Raw genomic sequence first — 24,791 nt, forward strand, 5'->3', positions numbered from 1 at the left:
CTTGTTTGCTTTGGTGTTGTCCGGTGGTCGGGGTCGCTTTCATGTCTCTCTGTAAGTGATAACCCTTGCATACCTTCAATTCCCGGGCAGGGTTATTAAACCAGTGTTAGGATCCAGAACCCTGTAGGATGTTTTTGTACATCTGTCGCCACCCTGATCCCTCTGAGTTGCCTTTAAATCTGAGTCTGGGTGATCAGTGTCCTGGTATCTGAGAGTTCCCTGAGATCTTTTTCTGCTGGGGATAGAGGATCGGGGTGATGAGCACAGGAATGCTGGCCATGCCACCCCCCTGCAGGACTTTGCCTTCCTTGCCAAAGTGATCCGATCACAGACTTTGCGGGTCCTTTCTTGGGGGCTGCGTGACCTTCCCATCACAAAGCCGGAAGCAGGGTGTGTTGGGACAGTTGGTTGGGAAGCAGTGTGTCCACTGGATGGGCTCTGACAGTGACACTTTGGTCTGTTCCTGCAGCTTCGCAACAACAAGGCAAAAGATGTCTGCTTGGACCAGGGGCCGCTGGAGAACCACACAGCCATCCTGTACCCCTGCCACGGCTGGGGACCACAGGTAGGAGCTCGTCTCTGACCAGGAAGGGAGCAAAGGCACCAGCCCACCAGGGGGCCTTGTGTAGAAACTTCCATTGTCCTCCATTTTGGTAACTGGTACCTGTTCTGTGATTCCAAGAAGGTGCGGGCTTTCTGGTAGTTTCTCTTCAAAAGCCAGAAAAGATTCAGTAAGAGGTTACATTTGTGCAAATATGAAGAGGGTTGATGTGAGTATTTTGTGTGGAAAGGAAAATGCGAATTAGTACCAGACTCGATTGCCAATAGCAAAGCTGACCATTTGCTGTCCTTACAATCAAACCTACTGCTTCCGACTTGGGAGAAACAATAAATAGATTCCTTCCTGAGAAGCTGCTGGCCAAATCCATCCTGGAAGAGCATCAGTCAGGCGGTCAGTGGGACCTGGATCCTCAGTGCTGGTGTAAGAGCAAGGAGCTCTCTGGGAAGGGGGGAATGTTCTCAGGAGCATTTCAGAGAACACACAGGTGGACTTGCAAAGGGCAAAAAAATCAGCAAGTGGAGCTAAAGCCCCGATAAACAGATCTTCCTTGAGTCCTCAGTGCTAGTCTACTGTGTGTGTGTTTGTGTGTGTGTGTGTGTGTGCATGTGTGCAAAAAGCAGAAACTCTGTAAGAGAGGGAAAAATCACATCCCAAAATGGCATTAAATTGGACATTAGTGCACATTTAAAACATGACAGTGTCAATCAGTAGTCACAAAAGGGGAGCTACAAACTGCAAAAATGTTAACTTTGGATTCCACGGGAGCCCTGGTCAGTTGGCTCTGAGTCATCCCCACAGATTCTCCCCCAAGGACTTTGTAGCAGAAGGAAGAAACCCTGTAAGCTCCTCCATCCATCTCAGAAAACACACACATAAAATGCAGCTGTGTGCACATCTCACACACACATACACACAGGCATGCATACAGGCTCATGGATTTCCTGTGCTCATCGCATCTTGCCTTCCCATTGGGCCGAGCCCAGAAGGAGCAGAGTTGAGTTGCCTCAGTCCTGATACACAGCCTCCTCCTGAGGGTGGAGGGACAGTGCTAGACAGGTCACTGGGCAAATCCAAGATCCTTGGGGCAACTCCAGGAAGTAAGCAGACAGGGCGAGGATATTGAGGCAGGGAGGGTCGAGGGCCTATGAACAAAGCAACCTAAAACCTAGGTCCACCAGCACAGCCAGTACATTTTAAATTTAAGTCAAATCCATTTCATTAAAACTGGAGCCCACACTAGGAGTCCTGGACCCACTGCTCTCCCTGGAGCTCGCCACTGGTCACTGGGAATTGGGGGTGAGCATGAAAGGCAAAATAGATGGAAAAATTTAGCACACATCTTCATCCTGTCATTCAGTCTCTCAACAAATGTGTCTTGATCACGTACTGTACGTGATAGCCCCAGTTAGGTAAGTGCAGTTGTAAGATGTAGTCCTTGCATTCACTGGTTTCCACTTGAAGGGGAGAGATGAATAAAGAGACAGGAAACTTGCAGCACTGTCACTGTGGCCCTGGGCTGGGTGCTGGCACTCAGAAGCTGACCCTGTTTGGCTGGGGCTTAGGATGCTGGAGGGAAGTGAGAGGTGAGAAACAGGGGAAGAGAGAGCTGGAGGGATGGGTGGTGCCGGTCCCCAGCACCCAGGCCCCCCCAGAGCTTCTGTCCCCCAAGATTGTACATTTCTAACAAGCTCCCAAGTGAGGCTGGGATGAGGAGTGGGCACTGGGGAGCTACAGACATGGGGTGCCGTGTCTAGACTGGGAATAGCTGGAGTCCGGGGTTAGTGAGAGAGGCTGGTGTACTGACGGGGTCACAGGCAGGAGGCCGGGCCAGCACACTGCTGGGTGCTGAGCCAGGGGGCTCGCTCCTAGCCCCGCTGGATGCTCCCAGCCATAGCCAGGGAAATACCAGGCCCAGCTCTCTGAGGAACGCTTAACTCCCTGGCTGCTTTCCAGTCTCCTGAAGCAGGCCACGTTGGGACTGAGCTCTTATTGACTGTCTCCTAACAGAGACCGTCCCATTGGGATATTGGTCTTTGCAGAAGCAGAAGTGTCGGAGAAAGGGGTAAAGATAACCTGATAAACGTCCCCCAAAGACCCGAGGGCTTCACCGCTTGGCTCTCAGCTGTCACTTTTTGCTTTGCGTATTTCAGGGGAAGGGTCCTAAGCCACTTAGGAAGCTCTCGCTGAATCTGAGGACCGGTACCTAGATTCAGCTGTGAGTCTGCTCAGCACCCCTCCCCATATCCCCTGGTCACCAGAACACCCACTCCAGGCAGCCTGGGAAGACCCTGAACTTGACTGTACTCACCTATCTTTGCAGAGTTTTCTCCTCTTTGTTTCCTTGACCATAAGAGTCCTTGCTCAAGGCATCTGCTGAACAGATTGGACAAGATGCCTAGGTAGACTTTTGTCTTTTTCGGTAGTGGTGGTACAGGGATTGAACCCAAGACCTTCTCACTGAGCTATATCCCCAGCCCTTTTTTGTTTTTCACTTTTTAAAATCTTGAGACAGGATCTCACTGAGTCACTAAGTTACTCAGGTTAGGTTCAAACTAGCCATCCTCCTGCCTCAGCCTTCTAGAGTGCTGGGATTTACAGGACTGCATCATCACCAGGCCTGGCTCTGAGGTAGAAATTTAATGAGTGCCTTCACCTTGAAGTTAACCACCTACTTCCTCCAGTCCTTGGCCAGGCAGGAGTCAGGCACCAAGCTAGCTGACTTACCAGCTGTGTGTTCGGTGGCATTCACAGTGCAGCACCAGGGTCTTTGTTAGGAAATAATTAAAATTCATCTTTCCCCAACTCCATATGCATACAGAACATTTCCTGATCCTACCATTCCATGACTTCTGAAACAACAAGCCAAATTAGTCTGCTCCTGGCTTCCCCCAACTCCCAGCCGAATACCTAGAAGTGGGCCCCGGTTGCTTTCCATGAGCAGATAGCTTGACACAAATCTAATGCTCTTTTCTGTGCTGCCACATGTTCTGAATTAGAAGAGCACACCCTTGGCACGGCCTTCCAGCTGCCAGGCTGGGCCTCTGCCTGCCCAGCAAGACCACCCCTCCTTCCCAAGCCCAGTCTCCTGGAGGAGTGAGGGGCCCCTCCTCCACCATGCTCAGGGCTTGGCACCCTATGCAACAGCTTCGGAAGTGCTGTGGGCAAACAGAGACCAAATCCGAGCCCCTCCAACCAGACAGCTCCCAGCAGAAGGGATTGGTGTTCCATGGACATTGTTAGCTTAATTAATGGACTCTATGTTGTAATTTATTATCAAGCAGCAATTAAACAGAGATAAAATAGGCACTGAGGAGGGTAATTTCCTGTCTTGCAGCATGTGTTTGTCAACAAGATGGAAACGGTTCCCAGTCACTTGGAGAGCCCGCTCACTCTGAAGTGTCTGTCGGCCATGAGCTCATTACCAGCTTCAGTGTTGTCTGGTTCCTAATCTGAATTAGACAAACAATCACTTCTTTCTGGAGCCTGAGTTTTAGTTAAAAATAGGGCATCAAGGAAACAGCAGCAGCCTTTGTATCATTTGAACCCACTCAGGACAGGAGGTATTTTCTAGGGAGGCCCATCCTAAGGAGGCTCTGGCCATCCTGGGGTGAAGTCCAGGGTGGGTCCCCAAGCTGAAGCAGCCACAGGAAAACCTGAGGGTAGGCTGAGTAGCCATGGGGTGACTTCCTCCACCAGACCCTTTCTGCTGCCTCTTTCTACCAACTGGTCTGCCTTCCCCAGACACAGCTGCTGATTTCCCTGAAAGGCGAAGGTGTGTTCAGAAGGAGACCAGCAGTCTGGCCTGGTGGTGCAAGCCTGTAATTCCAGCACTCTGGAAGCTCCCAAGTGATCTGGAAGGCTGAGGCAAGAGGGCAATTTGGAACCCTGCCTGGGAACTTGGCAAGACCTTCTCTCAATAAAAGCGGGCCCAGTGTGAAGACCCTAGGTTCAATCCCCAGCACTAGCTGAGAGGAAAGGAAAGGAAAGAGAGAGAAGGGAGAAAGAAAAAAGGAGGGAAGGAAGAGAGAAAGGAAATGGAAGAGACCCGCTGAGCATCAGAACCACCCCCACCCCAGTGCGTGCCGTTGCGCCTCTGTCCAAGGTCCTGACGGGGAGGCCTCTGGTGAACTCTTAACCAGGGCCTGAGTTCTGAGTCCTGCCTAGGTCGCAGCACTGCCGCCAGGGCTGGGCTGAGACAAGGAGCCAAATCAGTGGTAATAAGACAAATACCTGGTTTTAACTACATGTTTCCTCCTCCTAGTGCTCTGTCTGCACCCTCACATCCCCTTTTCTGTTAAAGGGAACGTTGGCATGAGGGTGGGACTGTGCCAGCTTCCAAATGCAAGTCCTTTCTGTGACCCTGGGTTCTGAAAGTTCTGCTGTGAGCTCTGGGGAGAATCTCCACATGGCCTCCATCCACAGCAAGGCGCAGTAGACAGACATAAGTGTGGAGGAAATGCAGAAATGCGTACATTTGGAAAATAAGAACCGAGACACAGGGGAGAAGAGAGGGGCATGGGCTGTTTAGAGGCAGAAGGCTGAGGCTGGTGCTCAGGGCTGCGTGAGACCCTTTGCATTTCAGGATGAAGAGCTGGGCTTCCCACTTAGCATCTCAGATGCCATTCACCAGGAACCTGTTACAAATGCAGGTTCCCAATCCAACTCAAAATGAGCCTGGGCTCTGCATGGGAAATGTCTTCAGGGGCTTTTTCCTTTTCAATCAACAACTATCTATTGAGCATCTATCACAAACAAGGCTGAGAGTTAGGACTGCCAGTAATTATTGTATGTCCCTGCTTGTCTGGACATCCCAAGATGATGCCTAGTGTCCCGCTGAGTTCTTAAAACATGGGTGTTATCTCAGGTTTGTTTGCATGCTTGAATTTTTAAAACATTTTAAGATAAAACTTTACTGTTTACAGTTTTGCAGGGTTCTCTTCTTCATGATTTTGTTTTAAAATGGGCCCTTGCTGTGTTGCCAACACCAGTCTCAGACACCTGGGCTCACATGACAGCCTCTCCAGCAGTTGGGACTACACACACCACTGTGCCTAGCTTTAGTTTTGCAAATTGTGATGAAGACACGTGATCAAATAATCACACCTCAATCAAGATTTAGAACAATCATGTCATCCCTAAGTGCCCCAGAATCTCTTTATGGCTCACCCTTCCCTCCTCTTCATACATTTTTTTCATTCTGGTAGTGGGGATTGAGCCCAGGGCCTTTGCACTGAGATACAACCCCATATCTCCAGCTCTTTTTCTTTGTATTTTGGGACAGGGTCTTATTAAGTCACCAAGTTGGCCAGTTTTGGCTCCAACTTGCAAAATCCTCTTGCCTCAGCCTCCTGGAGTACTGAGATTATAAACATGCACCACCATGCTGTGCTCCCCCTGTTGAGCAGGGGACCAGCTTAACTGCCAATGTTCCTGGGAATCACCTCTGTGTACACAGAAAACATCTGGGCAGACTGATATCGCCTGAGCTGAGGATCATCTCAGCAGCACTTGCAGTGGACAAAATAAGACTAGTCATGTGTGTGTGTGTGTGTGTGTGTGTGTGTGTGTGCACGTGCGTGCACATGCATGCAAGCGCTGGTGCACTAGGCTGACCTTGAACTTGTGATTCTCCTGGCGCAGCCTCCTGAGCCACTGATGGGTACACGTGTGTGCACCACTGGGCCTGCTTTACAATGACACTCTTTAAGCAGGACATGCACAGTGGAAAGTGATTGGGGTGTCTGTCCCTGTTTGAGGGGGTGTCAGGCTCACTCCATGCTGAAGACTTTACTAATTCAGTGGTCTGGGGCAGGGCATGCGTCCTCTCTCTGTCAGTGCTTTTCTTCTTCTCTCTTTCCTGAGAGGCCCTCGTCTTCCCTCAGTTGATGCATCACCGGGATGACAGATGGGAGTTCTTTTATCCCATAATTAAATTTAATCTGATCTTAGACTCGTTCTCTGATGGCTTCATCTTTTAAGTGATACATCATCCAAACACCTTGTCATGATGATGCATGGTGCCAATAAGGCACTAGTGTCCCCGCTGGAGTGACGGGGCTCAGGCGAGCACTTAGCATGCGGAGGAAGCAAATGCAGACAGGATGACTCTGGCAGCCTCTTGGCTCCCAGATACAAATGGGTAAGTGTTGAGGTTCACGGGACTGCGGATGATGCCACTGGGGGAACACAGAAGTTAGCACTCCAGGAAAGATAGTTTTGCCCAGAAAATGGGCTTGTAGTGCTGGGAATGTCCCTCCTGCTTGACTGGAAGCCAGCCCAGCCCTGTAATTCCTTTCCACCCATGGGACTCCATTCCTGGACAGCATGATGAGGCCAAATCAGGGGAACTTTAGGCCTTGCGGGAACAGAGAATTGGGGTGCCAGCCCTCTGAATGCTGAGAAAACCTACCACAAACACAAAAGCAGGATGGGCCAGAAAGCAAAAGAAGGAAATCCCAAGTGCTGTGTTACACATCCGAAATTCAACACCATTCATGAAATTCACCATTCATTTCCATTTACCATTTCCCATCTCTCATGCAATATTTTTAAGACCCCCTCCCATTCTGGGGCAATACATATAAATTTATTTTGCCTTGCTACAGATAGTGAGAATATTAAGAGCTTTTTTGGTTGTGGTTTTTGTTGTTGTTGTTTTGTTTCTCTGAGTCATCTTCTGTCAAAATATCCAAAACATTTCTGATTTTGTTATCTGGGGGGTTTGGCTCCTGCCTCCTCCCAGCCATTGTGGGTGTCCCTCCTTCCCACCCTCTCACAGTCCTGGATGCAGTGCAGGCTTGCATGCACCTGCTTGCTGCAGCCATCCCAAGCTTTGGGGAGCCCAGCCGCTTTCCCAGCATCTGCTCTTCTCCTTACTGTTTCCCATCCTCACGTCCCTTCCTGGTTACCCCTGACAAGGGTTCTCCCAGCCCATGTACAGGGAATGGGGCTGCTGGATTTTCTCAGTTGTCCTAGACATCAGTGTGATCTTGCCCTAAAGGGAACTCAAGGGCTGAGGATGTAGCTTAACAGTGCCATGCCTGCATAGTAAGTGCAAGGTCCTGAGTTTGATCCCTGGTACTAGAAAAAGATAATAAATAAGTAAATGTATGTTTATAAAAGAGGATGTAGCGTATGGAGAAGTTACTGTACTATCTCTCTCTTGCCAGATGGGTGAATGAGCTATTCTTTCCAGGAAGTCGCAATTGTAGTCATAAATTACTTTCTAGTAGAGAAGCTCAGCTAATAGTTTTGTATCTCCTTAGCGGTTCAGCAGATTTTGCTCCTTATGCAGAAAGGGATCCAAAAAGGTTTTCTGTTCAGGTTAAGCTTGAAACTCAGATCAAACAGGAAGTAGAGAGGGGCACAGTGCCAAATGAAACTCTCTACCTTGACAGCGATGTTAAATTCAACAGCCAAGTAAGAGGAAGTTGTTCCTAGTCATTCTAATTTTAGTCCTTTTGACTAAAGGAACAACAGCAGAGAGTGTGGAAAATATAAATATAGATCATCCTTAATCCTTCCACCCTAAAACAACTATTTTTATTAGGGAGATTTTTTTCCCATTAAGTTTATTGGTGAATTTAAAGCAAACAATACAGCCACATTTATTATTGGGATCTTGTACCTTTACATGATATGCCTTGGTTCTTATTTTTCCCCATACCCCTGCCCTCCCTTCACCACCTTCATCCTTCCCTATTTACAAGACTTTGTTTCCATTTTTCCCTTTTTCATATTTTTTTCTTTTCCTTTATTTCCTTTCCCCTCTCCTTCCCACTTCCCCCTTAACCATTTTCTTCCTATTTCATACTATCAGTAATACCATTTGAACCTTATTTACACTTTAAATTTTTCACACCAGAGAAACTATTCAGTATTTACTCAAGTGTGTCCTATTTATTTCACTTAAGAGTATAGCCTCAGTGTGCATCCATTTAGCTATAAATCTCTCTAGCTTCTCATTCTTTATGGCTGAATAGTACTCCATTTTATAGAAAACCCACATTTTCTTTATTCAGTTTATAGTTGATGGGCATTTGGGTTGTTTCTAAGCTTTAGCTATTACAAACTGTGCCACTATAAACATGGGTATGCATATATCACTGTGGTATGATTCTTTTCATTCTTTTGGGAAGATACTCAGCAGAGGGATAGCTGGATCAAATGAGACCTCTAATCCTAGTTCTTTGAGGTATCTCTGTATTGATTTCCACAGTGGTTGCATCAATCTGCGCTCTCACCAACAATGGAGAAAGGTTCTTTTCTCACCCCAGCCCTGCCAGCATTTCTTATTGGTTGATTTCTTCATAGCGGCTGTTCTTTCTGGGTTGAGGTGGAATCTCAGTGTTGTTTTCATCTGCATCTCTCAAATGACCAGTGATGTTGAACATTTTTTCAAATATTTATTTGCTGCTTTTACTTATTTGTCTGAGAAATATCTGTTCATTTCAGATTCCCATTTTTGAGTCAGGTCTTTGTATTTCGGGGGGGTCTGATTTTTTTTTTTTTTAGTTCTTTATATATTCTATATAGCAGTCCTTTGTCTGAGGTGTAGCTGGTAAAAAAAATTTTCCCACATTGTAGGTTGTCTCTTAGCTCTGTTAGTGGTTTCTCTAGCACTGCAAAAACTTTTTAACTCAGTGAGATCCCAGTTGTTGATACTTTGTTCAGGTTTTCATGCTGCTGAGGATTTGTTCATAAAGTCTTTTCCTATACCAGTATCTTTGAGAGTTTTACCTAATTTATTTTCCAATAAGTTCAGCATTTCTGTTTTGATATTTAGCTCTTTAATCCATCTGAATTTTAGTTTAGTACATTTTGAAAGATAGGGATCTAGTTTTAATCTTTGGCAAGTTGAAAGCCAGTTTTTCCAACACCATTCATTAAAGAAACTATCTTTCCTCCAGTGAGGATGGTTGGCTTTGTCAAAGATGAGGTAGCTGAGTACGTCTGGTGTTGTTTCTGCATCTTCTAATCTATTCCATTGAACCTCAGGTCTGATTCTTTGCAAGTACCATGTTGTTTTTACCACAGTGGCTTTGTAGTATAGTTTCAAGTTGGGAATTGTGATACCCCCTGACATGGAGATTTATTTTAAGCCTTTTATCCCAAACAAATGTGCTGATTTGCTAAGCTGTTTTCATATCACTGAATTAATAAGAAAACCACATTGCTGCTTCTAAAGGACAAGAGGGAGAAGGAGATGCTTCCTCATGTGAGGAAATGCCATACACTGAAACCCAGTGGAGTCCATGCAGAATGTTACAGAGAATAAGATATGATGGCACACAACTGTAATTCCAGCACCCTGGGAGGCTGAGACAGGAGAATCCTAAGTTCACACCCAATCTGGACAGTTTAGTAATTTAGTGAGACCCTGTCTCATAAATTAAAAAAAAAAAAGTTCTGGAGATGTAGTTCACTGCAAAGGCTTTAGGTTCAATCCCCAGCACCACAAATAATAATAACAACAATAATAATGACAGTCACCATCACCACCACCATCATCATCATCATCAAAGAACCCTCATCCCCTGACAGTTCAGCTCATGGAATTTTTATTTCTCTTTGGAACGGTGGTGTATGTTGAGTGATTGCGTGCTTTGAAATTGAAAAGGTTCAAATTCATGGCCAATCAGAATGAAATGCAAACCATGAAGAGTTTGAGGCTGGTGATGTTTAAGCCATTGGTAAGGGATGTTAGAGCCTTGGAAATCTGGGTTCCATCAGAGGAGGCCAGAGGAAGACACACGTGGGCAGCAGAGTGCAGACTGGCTTGGGGCCTGGGAGTTAAGCTTCCTGCTTAAGAGAACTTGTCCGAACTCCACTCCCTCCTAGGAGGCCATGTACACGCTGACTTGGTTACAGGAAGGTGTGAAGCCCTTCCCCAAGTTGCTCTGAGACCTGCAGTCATTGCCAGCCCCCTTGCTAGGAGCTCACAGTGCTCCACAACATGGCAACCTCACAGCTTCCTTCCTGTGTTTTGCAATTGAGTATCCTAGGTGATGGGACAGCTTTCAGGGACTCCCATCGATTATTTTGACTGCATGTTTCTGTTCCCAAATGGCTTGATGAGTAAAATTCCTGCAGGGCCCAGGTCTGGTTTTGACCATGAACAGAAAAGGAGGTTTCTCCATGGTGGACACGTGGCCAGCCACAGTCCAATCTAGCACCTCTATGCTTTGTCACGTCATGCTCTATTGGGAAGGAGGCCACTAATCCACTACTGTGGTAATCTAGGTGCTGGCCAAAGCCAAGCAGGCTCCTGAGGGCCTTTGATCGATCCTTGGGTCATAATGCGACCAAACATCAGTGAATAACACTTTTACATACATCCTGCCACAAAGTGCATTCTTCCCTGGCGATGCTGAGAAATACTTAACTTTCTATCTTCTTGTGCCCAGCAGGCACTGTGTATCACTCGATAGATAGGTCAACTTTACTCCACAAGCCTCAGTCAAAAAGGTCATTCTTCCTAGGAGAAATGTCTGTGGGGAGTTAGAAAAGAAAGTTAACACTTTTTGTTGAGTCCCTAGAGGCCAGAAGTTATGCCAGGTGCTTTATTTTATTTATTATTTTTTGTTTTTTATTTTTTTGGTACCGGGTATTAAACTCAGGTCCTTGTGCTTGCAAGGCAGGCACTGGAACCACTGAGCTAAATCCCTGGCCCCCCAGCTGCTTTAAATATATTCTTTTATTTAACCTTTATCACATATCTGTGTAATAGGTGTTACATCACTGGCTTACAAATAAGGAAGTTGAGGCTCGTTAGGTCTGACGAATGACTTCTTGTTCAAAGTCATGGAAATGGCAGGCTCAAGTTTTCAGTGCCTAGATGTCAGATTCTGGGATTTTGGACATGGGATAAGTGTAAACAGCATATGGAAAACAGAAACTCATCACTTTACAATCATCATGGTTGTAATTTGTATAGTCCAGAATTGTTAATGGGTGATAAAATAAGTGGGTGAAAATATGATAAAAAAAATACTAAGGTACTGAGCCAAGTTTCAGGGAATCTTCCTCCATAAAGGGGAAATGGTAACTTCACAGGTAAGAAACACAAGACATTCTCTTAATCAAGGGAATGAGGTGAATTTCACCAGTCGTAAAACATCCCATATTCGCCTAACAGGAACTTGGGTGCATCGCCCTTCTGTGGCTTTTTTTTCCCTAGAAATGCTGAACTATCTCAGAGAGGACATCAGACAGACCAAAGCCAAGGTACATGCTACAGAATCATTGCTGGAGCTCTCCCAGAGTGGCAAAGTAGGGGCCAGGCATTTAGCTCAGTGGTTCTGCCACCTGCCTCGCTAAGCACAATCCCCGGTATCAAAAAAGAAAGAGCGGCAAAGTCATTAAAAACAGCAATGATGGAGAAACTGCCTCATGTAGAAAGACCTATGGAGACCTGACAACACACACTTTGAAATCTTCTTTTGGGCCCTAAGAGAGAAAGAAGACACAAATGGCAAACCAGGGGAGTGTAGAGTAGTTGATAGGATGTTGCTAATTATATTATGGTTACATAGGGTGTTAGTTGTAGGATACACTGGGTGAAGGGGCTATGGCAACTCTGTGTGATATTTTTGCAACTTTTTGTAAATGATAACACCATTTTGACAAAAAGTGGTTTGAACACTAGGAGGTCAGATTGGTGGGAGATGACAGTCAAGGGCACAGGAGGACTGGAGCACAGGCGATAGTCAAGGCCCTGGTTAATAGGTGGGTCATGGCACCAATTGCGCAGATTTGGGACACAGGTTTGGGGAAGTCATGAGTGCACTTTGGGGGCACTGCGCATTTGGAGAGAGGCACTTTGGGAATCCCACACTCATGCTTGGACAGAGCTGCAGTGGCACTAGGGTTGCAGCACATGTCTGGGCCCTGACGTGGCTCCACACATAGTACCAAGCAAAGTCACAGCAGCTCATGCTAGAAAGGCAGTCATCACATCGCCCAAAGAGTGGTGGAGTCAAGGCCTGCCTCCAGGAGATCCAGGGGGCTCACAAAGACACCACATTAGCTGCAGCTGCAAAGCCACTGGGAGAGAGAGCTTCCTTAGAGATGGAAGGGAAGCCAGGTTGGAGTGGGCGCTGAATGATGGGGTGGGGCTTCTCTTCCAAGAAGCTGCCTGTACAGGAAGAAGACAGGCAGTGAGGGGACCAGCGGGCCATGGCAGTTGAGGGTTCACAAGAAGGGGGGCTAAGATTCAACAGAAAGGAACAAGTTACATTTCTAAAACACGTATGGCAAATCTAGCAGACTCTGAGGATGAATGCTCAGAAACTAGATATTCCCTCATTTCAGTTGGAACAAAACTGTACCACACCATGTATCTCCCCCAAGTCAAAGTACAGGACATTGCACAGAGACATAGGCTACTTTGTTTTATTCCTGATAGAAATTTATGGGCTGCCCTCCACAGAAATGTGTGGAAATCCACTGACCTGTCAGCCCAGATTTCTAACTCACTTAGCAAAGCTCAGAGTGCTACAAGCCTCAAATTCCAGGAAAAAAAATGTTCTCCTGAAGAAATATGCTTTGGTTGACAAGGATGTAGCACACAGTGGATTATCTACAAATCTTTTCTTTTTCCTTCGCAATACTTGGGGTGGAACCCAGGGCCTTCATACAAACCGCAACATCCCCAGATATTTTTTTTTAATTTTTCTTTTATATTTTGAGACAGAGTCATACTAAGCCACTAAGTTGCCTAGGCTGGGCTTGAACTCACAGTCCTCCCACCTGAGCTTCCCAGAGGTCTGGGATTACAGGCGTGTGCTACGATGTCCAGCAGGTCTGGAAGGGTGCACAGTGGTGTATTAGTGGCTGCTGGAGAAGCAACCTTAATGCTTGCTTGGAACCATGTTGTGCTGTGGGATGACCCCTTGTTGGGCACAGCCCAGCACAGCCCCAACATATGCTCTTGGTCCAGGTGGAGAGTGGGAGACTTCAGCATGACAGGAAGCAGTGTGGTGGAGAGGTCCACGAGTAAGAGGGGAGAAGCCACCTTCCCAGTGGGAATGGAGAAAGCTGAGTCTTCAGTGGGGGTCAAAAAGGGGGCATGCCTAACTTCTGCAAGGCGAGTGGCGTTGGCTAAATAACATCACATGGACAGATGAGTCCCAGACACCACCTGGGGTATGGAGGATACTCAGTGATCCTGGGGACCTGGACCCAAGTTTCAGGGGCTGGGACGTCCCAGAGCATCTACACAGGCAGGGACTATCATATGTGAATGTAGCCAGGGCTACCCTGATGCCTCCATTAAGATCGGGTGTGGTTGAGGCTGGCATTTGGGAGTTAACTTGGAAGCAGAAAACAGGCAGAGCTCCTCCCTGTCCACTTGTCACCCTGAGAGAAGTGATGGGGCAGTGAGTCCAGGGACCCAAGCTATGAGGGGGCCGTTGGAGTTGCATCAGAAAGAGGCCAGGATACCAAGTGCCATCCAAAGCATCTGGTACCTTCCAGGCAAGGACACACTTGACATGGACCAAACCAGAGAAACCAAGAGGCAGGTGGGGAGGAGGCCAGCAGGAACTGAGCAGGGCAGGCCCAATGCTAGCAGCTCATAGACCCGGCCTGACCAAATCTAGGGGCAGGGCCCTAGGGAACCAGCTGCTAGTACAGTCATTGAAGCACTGGGGAAACTGATGCTTGGACAAGGCCTCTGGAAGCAAGGAGGATGCTCAGAGGGCCTGGGTGCTGCACCAGGAAGTACCAGCCATTTGACACCATGCTGGAATCTGCAGGAAGCAGAGGACAATTGTGGTGACCAAGAACAAAGCCCCAGTTCTGCAGTGGTGACTGAGGTCAGGGAAAATGTGCACCTTCTTCTTGTTCATTTCTAGAATCTCCGTAACTACCCTTAGAAATAACCCTATGATTATTCTCCATTTTAAAGATGAGGAAGCAGAGTCTTGCAAATAAAGTAAGTGGGCCAGGGCCATAAGACTATCTGGTGATCCAGCCCTGGTGGCACACATCTGAGGCAGGAAGATCACAGGTTCAAGCCCAACCTGGCCAATTTAGTGACTTAGACCCTGTCTCAAAATTTTGAAAAAAGCTGGGGATGTAGCTCAGTGCCCAGGCCCTGGATTTAATCCCTCGTACTACAAAGAAGAGGGAGGAAGGAAAAAGTCCAATAAGTGGCAGAGCTGGGATTTTTTTCAGGTATATCCCAGAATCCTAGTCCTTAACCATTTATCTCTCCTGCCGCTTGATGATGCAATGCAGAGCCAGGAACAGTTGGCAAAAGAAGAGGCTGTGGGGCCGTGGCACAGTTTTCACTTAGATGGCGCTCAGAAGGGAGTGGAGTGTTGGACAGTCTTTCCACACTGGACTACCTTCGTCTTTCACTGAGACAGAAAAGAGCTGCGCTTATCAGGGGTCTGCCGTGGAGAGTCAGCATCTGCTTCCCTAACCAGCTGGGCAGTCAGGGTGAGCTTCGAAGGCATGCCTGGGACCGAGCTGCTTACCGCCACTCTCCTGCTGGGCTCCGCCAGCCCTTGTCCCTACCCTGACAGGCTCCCACTGCCACCACAGGCCACATGGGTCAGATCCTGCCCCCCTCCTATCCTCCCACCCCACATTCTCACTGCAGTGGTTTGTCCGATCGGGGAAATCAGTCTAGAGGTTTTTGGCACAGACGTCTCTCCACACTCAGCCTAAGTAGTAAGTGCATTTTGGGAAATTTAGTGCTCGAGTCCAGCATAATGTCAGGTGGCAGAAGGGAGATGTTCACTTGGGAGAGGACCTGAGAACCATACTGACCCCCAGATGGTGACCAGTTCTGCAGAAAACCTGGCTCTGTCCCATTTCTAGCAGCCAGATATATTTCTAAATCAGCTTTACAGAAATGGAAGGTGAGTACAGTAAAAGATGTCCCTTCAAAGGGCACAAGTTGATGAGTCTGGACAGCTGTGCATGTCTGTGAAGCAGTCTCCTAATCAAGACATAGAGCATTTCCGTGCCATACAGATTCACATGCTTTCTTTTCTCTACCTTTCTTTCTTGGTCATCTGCCACCCGTCCATTTGGAGACAATATTTTTTCCACATTCAGATTGGGATCCATCACTGGGATTCGCCAAAGGCAGCATTCCCTGTAAATGTCAAAGCACAGTGGCAACAGAGAAGATTCCCCACCTGTGTCCTCCACACCAGGGGCTGGATCTTGGCTCCCTCTGGCTCTTGCCGTTCCTGGGCTACCTCTTCCTTTGCTTGGTCGAGCTTCCATCACACTCAGGAAAGAGCAGGAGAAAGTCCTTTTGAGATTAGGAATATATTCATGTTCATGCAGCCATAAGAAACTGCTTGTGGCCTTCAGCCAAATAACAAACAAATAAATTCTACCCCAAAGCAGGTTTGAATCAATGAAACACATCTCTCTTTTTCCTGAGAGAAAGGTGAGAAAACTGCATTTTTCACTTACCATGTGTTTTTACACTGACTGTGCCTGCTTTTAAAGTGATGAGAGAGACCCTTAATCGTAAAGCAATTGCAAGCCATGTTTTTATTGACAATGTAATGGATTTTGCTGTGTTCCAAAGTCATTCTGAAATTATTTGTCTGGTTTTTTTTGTTTGTTTGTTTATCTGGCTATAACTTGCATATTTTTGTTTTCCCTCAAGGCTGTTAAATTTGGGTTAATACTTGTGTGTGTCTCTTAGATCGTCTCAAATAGAAAATTCCTTTTTCTCCTAAATGAGAATTAATTGTATTTGGGTGCAGAGGGGTTTTTTTTTCCTAGTGCATTAGAGTCATGGATAAGAATGTTCCCTTCCCCTCTTGGGCCCTGCAGCCAAACCTAGAATAATCCCCTTCAATTCAGAAAGCATTTACACAGCATTTGCTTTCTGCAGCATACTTTTCTTGGTCCTTGTGCTATATAAAAATAGGTAGGATACTGGTGTCCTTAAAATAACAACCATAACCAAAATTTACACTGAAGAAAAGTACATAAAATACAACTGTGTAAGCGAAAGAAATCACCTTTAAGGAAGCACTGAGGGTGGGATATGGAGAGGGCAGGGTTACCCTCTGTCAGGGAAGGTAGGCTGGACTGGTGGCTGATTCTGAGAAACCTCAAGTCAGCCAGCATGGTGGCATTTGCCTGTCATCCCCCAACTCTGGAAGGCTGAAGCAGGAGGGTTACAAGTTCAAGACCAACCTGGGAAGCTTAGCAACTTAGGGAGATCAGGTCTCAAAATTTAAAATAATACCACAATAAAATAAGGGCTCTAGGGATATAACTTTATGCACATCATGGGTTTAATCGCTACTCCAAGGAAGAGAGAGGGATGGGGCGGAAGAAGGAAGGAAGGGAAAGGAAAAGGAAATAGGCAAAGAAGGCCGGCCAGTCAAGTGATCTGTCAGTCTAAGCCAGAAAACCAAGAATTAAGCCTGAAAAGGTAAGTTGGGCCATATAGGAAACAGTCATGGTGAAAAGTTCACGCTGAATTGGACAGTCACTGGGACCAATGAGAAGGTGGAGACAGGACTGATAGGACTGCAGGACCAGGGAGAGTAGCTGGGAGCCGAGGGGGTTTGCAGACAGGAGAATACCACTGACAAAGGTACCGCAGCAGTACCTCAGGTCTCAGAATTGCCACAGCTGGCATTTTAAGGGAAAACAGTCAAGACACATGAGGAGGCAGGAATTGTAAGAATGGTAACTTTGTGAGACTGGGGAGGCTGGGAGAGGGGAGAAAGGAGATTCAAGTCTGCAAGGCTGGAGCCGAAAGAGAAATCTGGCCTCTGGTTTTGTGTTGGCCGTGACTACAGGAATTTGAGTCAACAGCTTTCAGGCAGGCACAAACCCAGAGAAGGAAGCAGTAGGCTTCAGTTACTCACTAGAGCACATGATGTGCCGACACAAGCTTCTCCTCCATCGGCAGGATTACCTTGGTGACAGCGAGCATCATACTGAGGTGAAATATTGCACAGATTGTCTTGCCTGTTTTGGAGCACATAGAGAGAAGATAATGAGATCACTTCCAAGAACAGAGCAGATTAGAAACTTTGAAAGGTCTCCCCACTGCTGTCTAGTGAGGCTCTGTAGGCAGTACAGCAAACATAATTTTAAAACTCTTCTAATCTACCAAGAAAGTGCTTGTATCAATGAGCTTTTGCTGCATAAGAAATTTCCCCAAGACATTTTCAGATATACAAAATGTTTGCCATGCAGTCACCAAAGGAACTTCTTTCAAAAAGCAGGAAAATGACTCCAGAAGAAGGTCTTGAACTAGAGATGAATTATAAAGAAATCCATAACCACATATGTGAATATAAGCAAGAATTTCTTGCATACAAGCCTAAAAATAATGTCTAATTTGAGGAGCAAAGGAGATGTAACCATTTGTTGGAAGTGAAGATTTAAATAAGTTGGCCATGGGAAAGCCTCACCAAGAATATGACATTTTAAATAGAAACTTGAAAGAGATCAGGAAGAGAGGTATTTAAATATCAGAGGGAAGAGCACTCAAGAGAGAAGGAACAGCCAGGACCAAAGGTCTAATAGGAGCTTGTGCAGCCTGTTCACAGCTGAGCAAGGAGGCCTGTGTGTCTGGCACAGAGGGAGCAAGGATGGAGTGGTGGGAAACGAGCTCAGAGAGCTCTTGTTAGAAGGCGCTCAGTCTTTCATTCCATTGTAAAGATTGTGGACTTTCGTTTTGATCCAGAGAGGAAGCCCTTGAGAGATATGGAGCAGAATAATGGCATGACCGTGATCCAATTCAAAGTAATAATCATTTTAAGCCAAGCATAGTGGCACACGACCATGAGACCAGCTACCCAAGAGGTTGAAGCAGGAGGATCAGTAAACCCTGTGAGTTTGAGAACAGCCTGAGCAACACAGCAAGATCTCAGCTCATGAAAAATAAAATAAAGCAACATAATTTTAAGTAATATAATATTTCAAAAGCAGCCATTTCGGTGGTGACATTGGTGGAAGACTGGTAGGAGCAGGGGGACCAGTTAGGGAGTTCATTATACAGACCTCATCAAGAGACGAAGATGGCTTGGCCCAGGGAAACAGCAGTGGAGGTGGAGTCTGGATATTCATGAATATTCACGTCCATGGACCAACTATGAAGGTCAGAGTAAGAGGCAAGAATAGGAGGGAGCTAAAGTGTTTGGTCTGAGCAACTGGAAGGATGGAGTTAGGGCCTCTGAGATGGAACGGATGGATGCTGGATGAACATCTGAAAGGTGTTAGGAACACTGAAGGATGAGTTCAGTTTGATTATATAAACTTGAAATGCTATTTGGACATCCAAGTCATTTTGTCAAGTAGATTTTTTAGTTAGGCAAACTGAGGAGAAAGGTTGTTTGGAAACAGAAAGTTGACATCATTCGCTCAATTAGCATAGGGGTGCTCTGCAAATTCCTGGGAACAGAAAGAACCCCATGAAAGGGAGGCTGTATCACCGGCACCCAGCACAGTGCATGTCCCATAGTAGGAGCATAGAAAGAAAAACAGCTGAAGCTGATAATTCACGGATCCTGTGACTTTTGAAAGTCATGGTGATAGGACCCAGTTTGTAAGGTGTTAAGGAAGAAGAGGCAAGATCCAGGGGCTAAATTAGGAGGTAACTACAGCTGTGATTGGGGAGGATATTTCTGGGCACAGAGATCTGTTTATAACTTCACTGAAAAACTGAATGAGGAGAGAGACAGAGGTCATGGCCAGTGGCACTTGCAGAGTGGAGACTGGAAGAATTGGGGAAAAGGGAAGGAAAACAGGATTTGAGGAATGGAGCAGACAACTTCTCAGCCAAGTAGGAAGTGAGATCCTCTGGGGGCAGTGAGGGCCCGGAACACCAGGCTGGGAGAGTGAGGAAGGATGTAACTTAGCAAAGATGGCAAGGATGGGAAGGGAATTGGCTGATGGGGGATTAAAAATATACACGAGAGGGGGGCTGGGGATTTAGCTCAGTGGTGCCGCTGCCACCTGCCTTGCAAGTGCAAGGACCCAAGCAATACACACACACACACACAAACACACACACACACACACACACACTCAAGGCCCAGGCACATTTAGAACAGGGCTCTGCCATGGGTGTGGCCAGCCAGCACCTGCCATGGCCCTATGAAGGCAAGAACCCAGGAGTCCAGCAGAGTCGAGTGACCAGGAGCTGTCGGTGGTCACAGAAGTGTCTTATTAAAGACATTGCTTACACTAGCAATGGACATTCCAGAAAGGGAGATTTAGAAAACAATATCATGAACAGTATCATCGAAAAAGGATAAAAATGCTTGGGAATAAACTGAAACAACAGTGAGCAGGACTTATACACTAAAAACTGCAAAACAAGGTTGAAAAATTAAAAGTTGAACTGCAAAAGATATCTGGTGTTCACAGGTTAGAGGGTTGAATATTCATCATTCTGCTATCACCATGAGGATTTGTGTATCACTGTAATATGATGCCTTTAACTCTTTTGACCACAGTGCTAAGTGAAATAAATCAGACACAGACGGTTAAATATTTATGACTTCTGTTACATGAGAAACTCAAAGCATAAATAATTTAAAGATCAAAATAACAGAAGACAGAGGGAGGTAAACCTCCTGCAGATGGAAAGGGTTCAAGAGATGCAGGGAGAGAGGAGAGAGAGAAGGGGAAGAAGTAAAAAGAAAAATTAAGATGCAATATATACATGTACCAACTTCCCATGATGGAAATACTCATTTTATATCTCAAACATGTAGTAACAGAAAAGCAGTAAATAAGACAAAGTAAAAAAGAAGGCTGAATAAAAGAGATGGGAATATTCCCCAAACTGAGCTACAGTTTCTGTGCAGTCGCTATCAAAATCCTAACTGCCTTCTATGCTGACGTGGGAATGCTGATTCTAAAATTTGTATGAAAATGCAAGGATCCACAAGAGCCAGGATCATACTGAAAAGGAAGAATTAAGTTGGAACACTCACACAAGAGAGTTCTAAAACTTTCTGTAAAGCTATAATAATCAAGACAGTGTAGTACTGGTAGAAAGATAGACAGAGACCAATGGCATGAAACTAAGATCCCAGAAATAAACCCTCACATTGACAGTCAGTGGTTTTTTGACAAGAGTGACAAGATACTTCAATAGGGAAAGGACAGCCTTTTCAACAAATGGCCTGGGACAATGAGATAGCCACATGAAAAAGAAATTGTTTGGGCCTTTCTCTTATACCACATAGAAAAAGAAGTCAAAATGGATCAAAGACCTAAATACAAGAGCTAAAATGATAAAAGTCTTAGAAAACATAGGGAGGGGCAAACGTGCATGACCTTGGATTTGGCAGTGGTTTCTTAGATATGACATCAAAAGTACAAGTGACTAAAGCAAAAATAGATAAATTGGACTTCATCAAAATTAAAAACTTTTTTGCTTCAAAGACACTGTCCAAAAAGAAAAGCAACCCACCCAATGAAAGAAAATATTTGCACAGTTTGTCCCTGCAAAAGGTCTACTATCCAGAATATATAAAGAATTTCTTACAACCCAGCCAAAAAAAAAAAGACAGCACATTTTATTTAAATGGGCAAAAAGATCAGGGCCAGGGATTTAGCTCAGTGGTTTCACCACCTGCCTCTCAAGTGCAAGGGCCCAAGTTTGATCCCTGGTAACAAAAACTAAAAAATAAAAATAGAAAAATCACCAGATGTAATGGTGCACACTTACAGTTCCAGCAGCTAGAGGAGTCGAGGCAGGATGATCTCAAGTTCAAAGCCAGCCTGATCAACTTTGTGAGGTTTGATGTCAAAAATAAAGAAATAAAATGAGCAAAAGGTCTAATGTACATTTCCCCAAAGAAGATATGGCCAAAAAGCACATGAAATGATGCTTAATGTTTTTAATCATTAGAAAAATGCAAATCAAGAGCATATCGGGCCAGGTGTGGTGGTGCACGCCTGTATTTCCAGCACTCGGGAGGCTGAGGCAGGAGGATCGCTGTGAGTCCAGAGCCAGCCTGGGCTACATGGTGAGTTCCAGGTTAATCTCAACTACACAGTGAGACCCTGTCTCAAAAAAATAAAACAACAAAAAAAAGCATGTTTTCCACTTAATAGATAGCTAAAAGAATTTTGATAAGCAGACAATGACAAGATTTGGCCACGGTGTGCAGAAATTGGTGCTGCCTTTCATTGATGGTGGGAGTATAAAGTGGTGCGGCTACTTTGAAAATTAATTGGACAGCTCTTCAAAGAGTTAAAGATAGAGTTACTGTAGGATGCAGCAACAAAGAGAATGGGAAACATACATCCACACACAGGAAAAACAAAAAGTGCACAGGAACAAAAAGCTGTGCGTGAATGAATGTGCATAATAGTGTGGTTCAAAATAGCAAAGTAGAAGGGACTCAAATGCCTATCAACCGGTAAGTGAGTGACTAAGATGATCAAGACAGAAAACAGATCCAGCCATGCCATGAAGAGGCACTAGAGCAGGTGGAGCCATGTAGCTCCCAGGTGAGACGAGATGACTGGGGGCCAAAAGAATTAGTGGAAACACCACGGAGGGAGAGAATCCCACTGGAGAAGCCTCGGACAGGCGAAGCCAGAGCACCCAAACGAAGGCCGGTCAGTAGCATCTCCCAGCAGGGGAAGAGCTGGAGTAAGTCTCTGAGGCAGGAAAGCTTCCCGAGGTCAGGTGGCAGATGTGCTTGAGAAGGGAGAAGAGGGGATGAGCAGCCGTGGTAGGCAGATGGCACTATGGAAGCACCCAGTCGAGGTTGGGGCAAAAATAGGGACGTTTGGTTGACAGCAGGTCAACCTTCTCAATTTGGAGCAAAAGCAAATGTGAGATCTGTTGTTGGCACAACTCTAGCCCATCATCCTCCAACCACAGTGACGTCTTCCTGACTTCCTCAATGAAGAACCCAGGTGCCGGACCCTTAGCCACCCTCGCAGAGGCCGTGCAAATTGACCCAGCATGTTTGGTGACTTCCCCCAAAAGGAAATCCCACCCTGCCCCCACCCGCTCTTAACACCTGCACGGCTCAGGGCTGCCCTTTGCCCTCTGCAGGTCCCAGCCGTGTGAACTCATTGTTTTCGTGTCCCAGAAAACCTCCAAGAGAAGAACCTCTAGCTCCCGGTGGCATTTAGCTTCACTCTTTAAACATCTGGGTCAGAGATATGCTCAGTTAATTAATGTTCTCAGCACTGCTCATTTGCCTGCTGGATAATAGATTGATTCATAATTTCAATAAGCAGCTGTGTATATCTTTCCCCTGAACATAAAGGCAGCTTGCTGTCATTCATCACTTTGCATTTGGTGAATTTAAATATATTCAGGGAAACATTGTTTAGGGAGGAGGAGGGAGGGCTTCTGAGTTTCTTACCATTTTGCCTCTAACAATTACTCTGATTTGGAACTAATTTGGGTGTAGAGCGCATGTTAATGGCGTCGCTTTCAAGGGCACTTAATAAATTCCCTGTCACTTGCCTTAAGGGGAACAGGCAGGGTCTTCTGTTGGGACCAGAGCCAAGGGTTTTTAAGTAGCTTTCACTGAGAGATGAGAACCCCTGCAGAGAGTCAGAGCCACCGGAGAAGAGTCACTTACGTTCCTGAGCGGAGAGCTTCCTGCTTCATCCCTGAGCACAAGGACCCAGCTCTGGAGGAAAAGGCAGGGATCCCCCAGAAATCTACAGGAAGCCCTTGTGCTGCTCAGCTGCTGGGCCAGGGCAGCCTGCCGTTAAGTTTCTAGGGACCCCCAGAGAGAGACCCAGACGCAATCAGGTATCCAGATGTCTTCATGCCTCAGTTTCCTCAATTATAAAATGGGGACAATGATAGAATCTACCTTACAGTGCTGTCATGAAAATTACATCACTTATTCCTATATTAGAATTGATGCAAAGCATGTCTTTGCGTGTCTCCTGTGTACTAGTGATGGACAAGCACCTTGCTCGTAGGATTATGTGAACAAATATGAAGACTTGTGCTCGCCTTTCACATTGTCCTCAGCAGCTGCACTAGGCTCTTTCTGTAGGAACACAGCCCCATCCTACTTCCAGAAGCCTGTCCTCAGGTTGATCTTGCAGAGAACTCCTCAGAATACGTTTGCAGAGTTTAACTGAATAGATCTGGCTTCTGTTTTTAAATGATGGTACGCACATTTGTAACATGGTCCTCTACACACATTTTTAATTACTTGGTGGTCTGTAGTGTGAAAGATGGGTGAATGTTTCTTTTGTTTTTAGATAGAATGGTGATTTTCAATTTCCCAGAGAGGGAACGCAAGGGAGGAGGCTACTAGCCCAGTGTGAGCTCTGTCATGGGAAAGATCACCAGGAAACATCACATCTGTATCAGTCAGCTAATGCTGCATAACAAATATATGGTTTACTGTTGCTCATGAGTCTACAGGGTAGCTAGATGGTTTTGTGAGCTAGACCAGGCTGGGTTGATTTTGCCTGTAGGTATTGCTGCATCTCCTAGGGGCAGATATCAGGTTGGCTTAGGGCTGTGTGATCTAGGTTGGTTTCATCTAGTTGACCAGATTTTGGTTGGTTCACATGTCTCTCCAGAGGCCTGCCTGAATTACTGTCCTGGCAGCAACAGGGTTCCAAGAGTGAATGGAAGCCTGGGAGGTCCAAGTGCTAGTCTAGAACCAAGCACATCTTTGCATCTGCCACATTCTACTGGCCAAAGCAAGGCATGAGACCAACTAATATTCAAAGAATAGAAAAATAGATTGCACTGCATGGTGGAAATTGCTTCAAAGCCATTGTCAAGAATGACTAGAAGAAAGCAGGACAATGTGGGTATTTTTGCAACCTACGAAACTCTGCCTGCATTTAGTGCAATAGGGGTACACAGAGCTCATACCAGGACTGTTTTGCACCTATTATTTCTGCTTTTTTCACCATTATAAGTAATGTTGCAATGAATACCTCATGCATAAACTTTGTTCACAATTCTGATTATTCCTTTTAGATAGATTTCTGAAAAGGGTTTATTGAGTCAAAAGAGATGAACATTTAAAAAACAGCATATGTATATAGAAGCCCCATCTTTGAAAGGTTGGAATAATTTACCCTTCCACTCACCTTACTGTGTGAGGGACCCCATCTTAGGCTGACACCTTGCCAAAAATGAAAGTAATCTCTTTTCTAGAATGTGGCATCTCCCAGTTGTTTTCATTTTTATTTCTTTTAACACTTCTGAAGTTGAATGCTGCTTCGGGGAATTTCGTCTTTGGGCAATGTGAATTGTGTGTGTTTA

At 45.8% G+C, this 24,791-nt stretch overlaps 1 protein-coding gene across 1 annotated transcript in view; it reads left to right on the forward strand.

Moving 5' to 3' along the window:
- Galnt17 (polypeptide N-acetylgalactosaminyltransferase 17) overlaps nucleotides 1–24,791 on the forward strand; it is a 466,429-nt gene that overhangs the window by 438,738 nt on the left and 2,900 nt on the right. The window contains exon 7 of the mRNA XM_033765278.1: nucleotides 449–565. Within this exon, the coding sequence (XP_033621169.1) occupies nucleotides 449–565 (117 nt within the window). The remainder of the gene's footprint in view (nucleotides 1–448; nucleotides 566–24,791) is intronic.

This window comes from Fukomys damarensis, unplaced genomic scaffold (genome assembly GCF_012274545.1).
Source record: "Fukomys damarensis isolate Sample0158 unplaced genomic scaffold, DMR_v1.0_HiC HiC_scaffold_17, whole genome shotgun sequence".
In the NCBI taxonomy this organism is placed as follows: domain Eukaryota; kingdom Metazoa; phylum Chordata; class Mammalia; order Rodentia; family Bathyergidae; genus Fukomys; species Fukomys damarensis.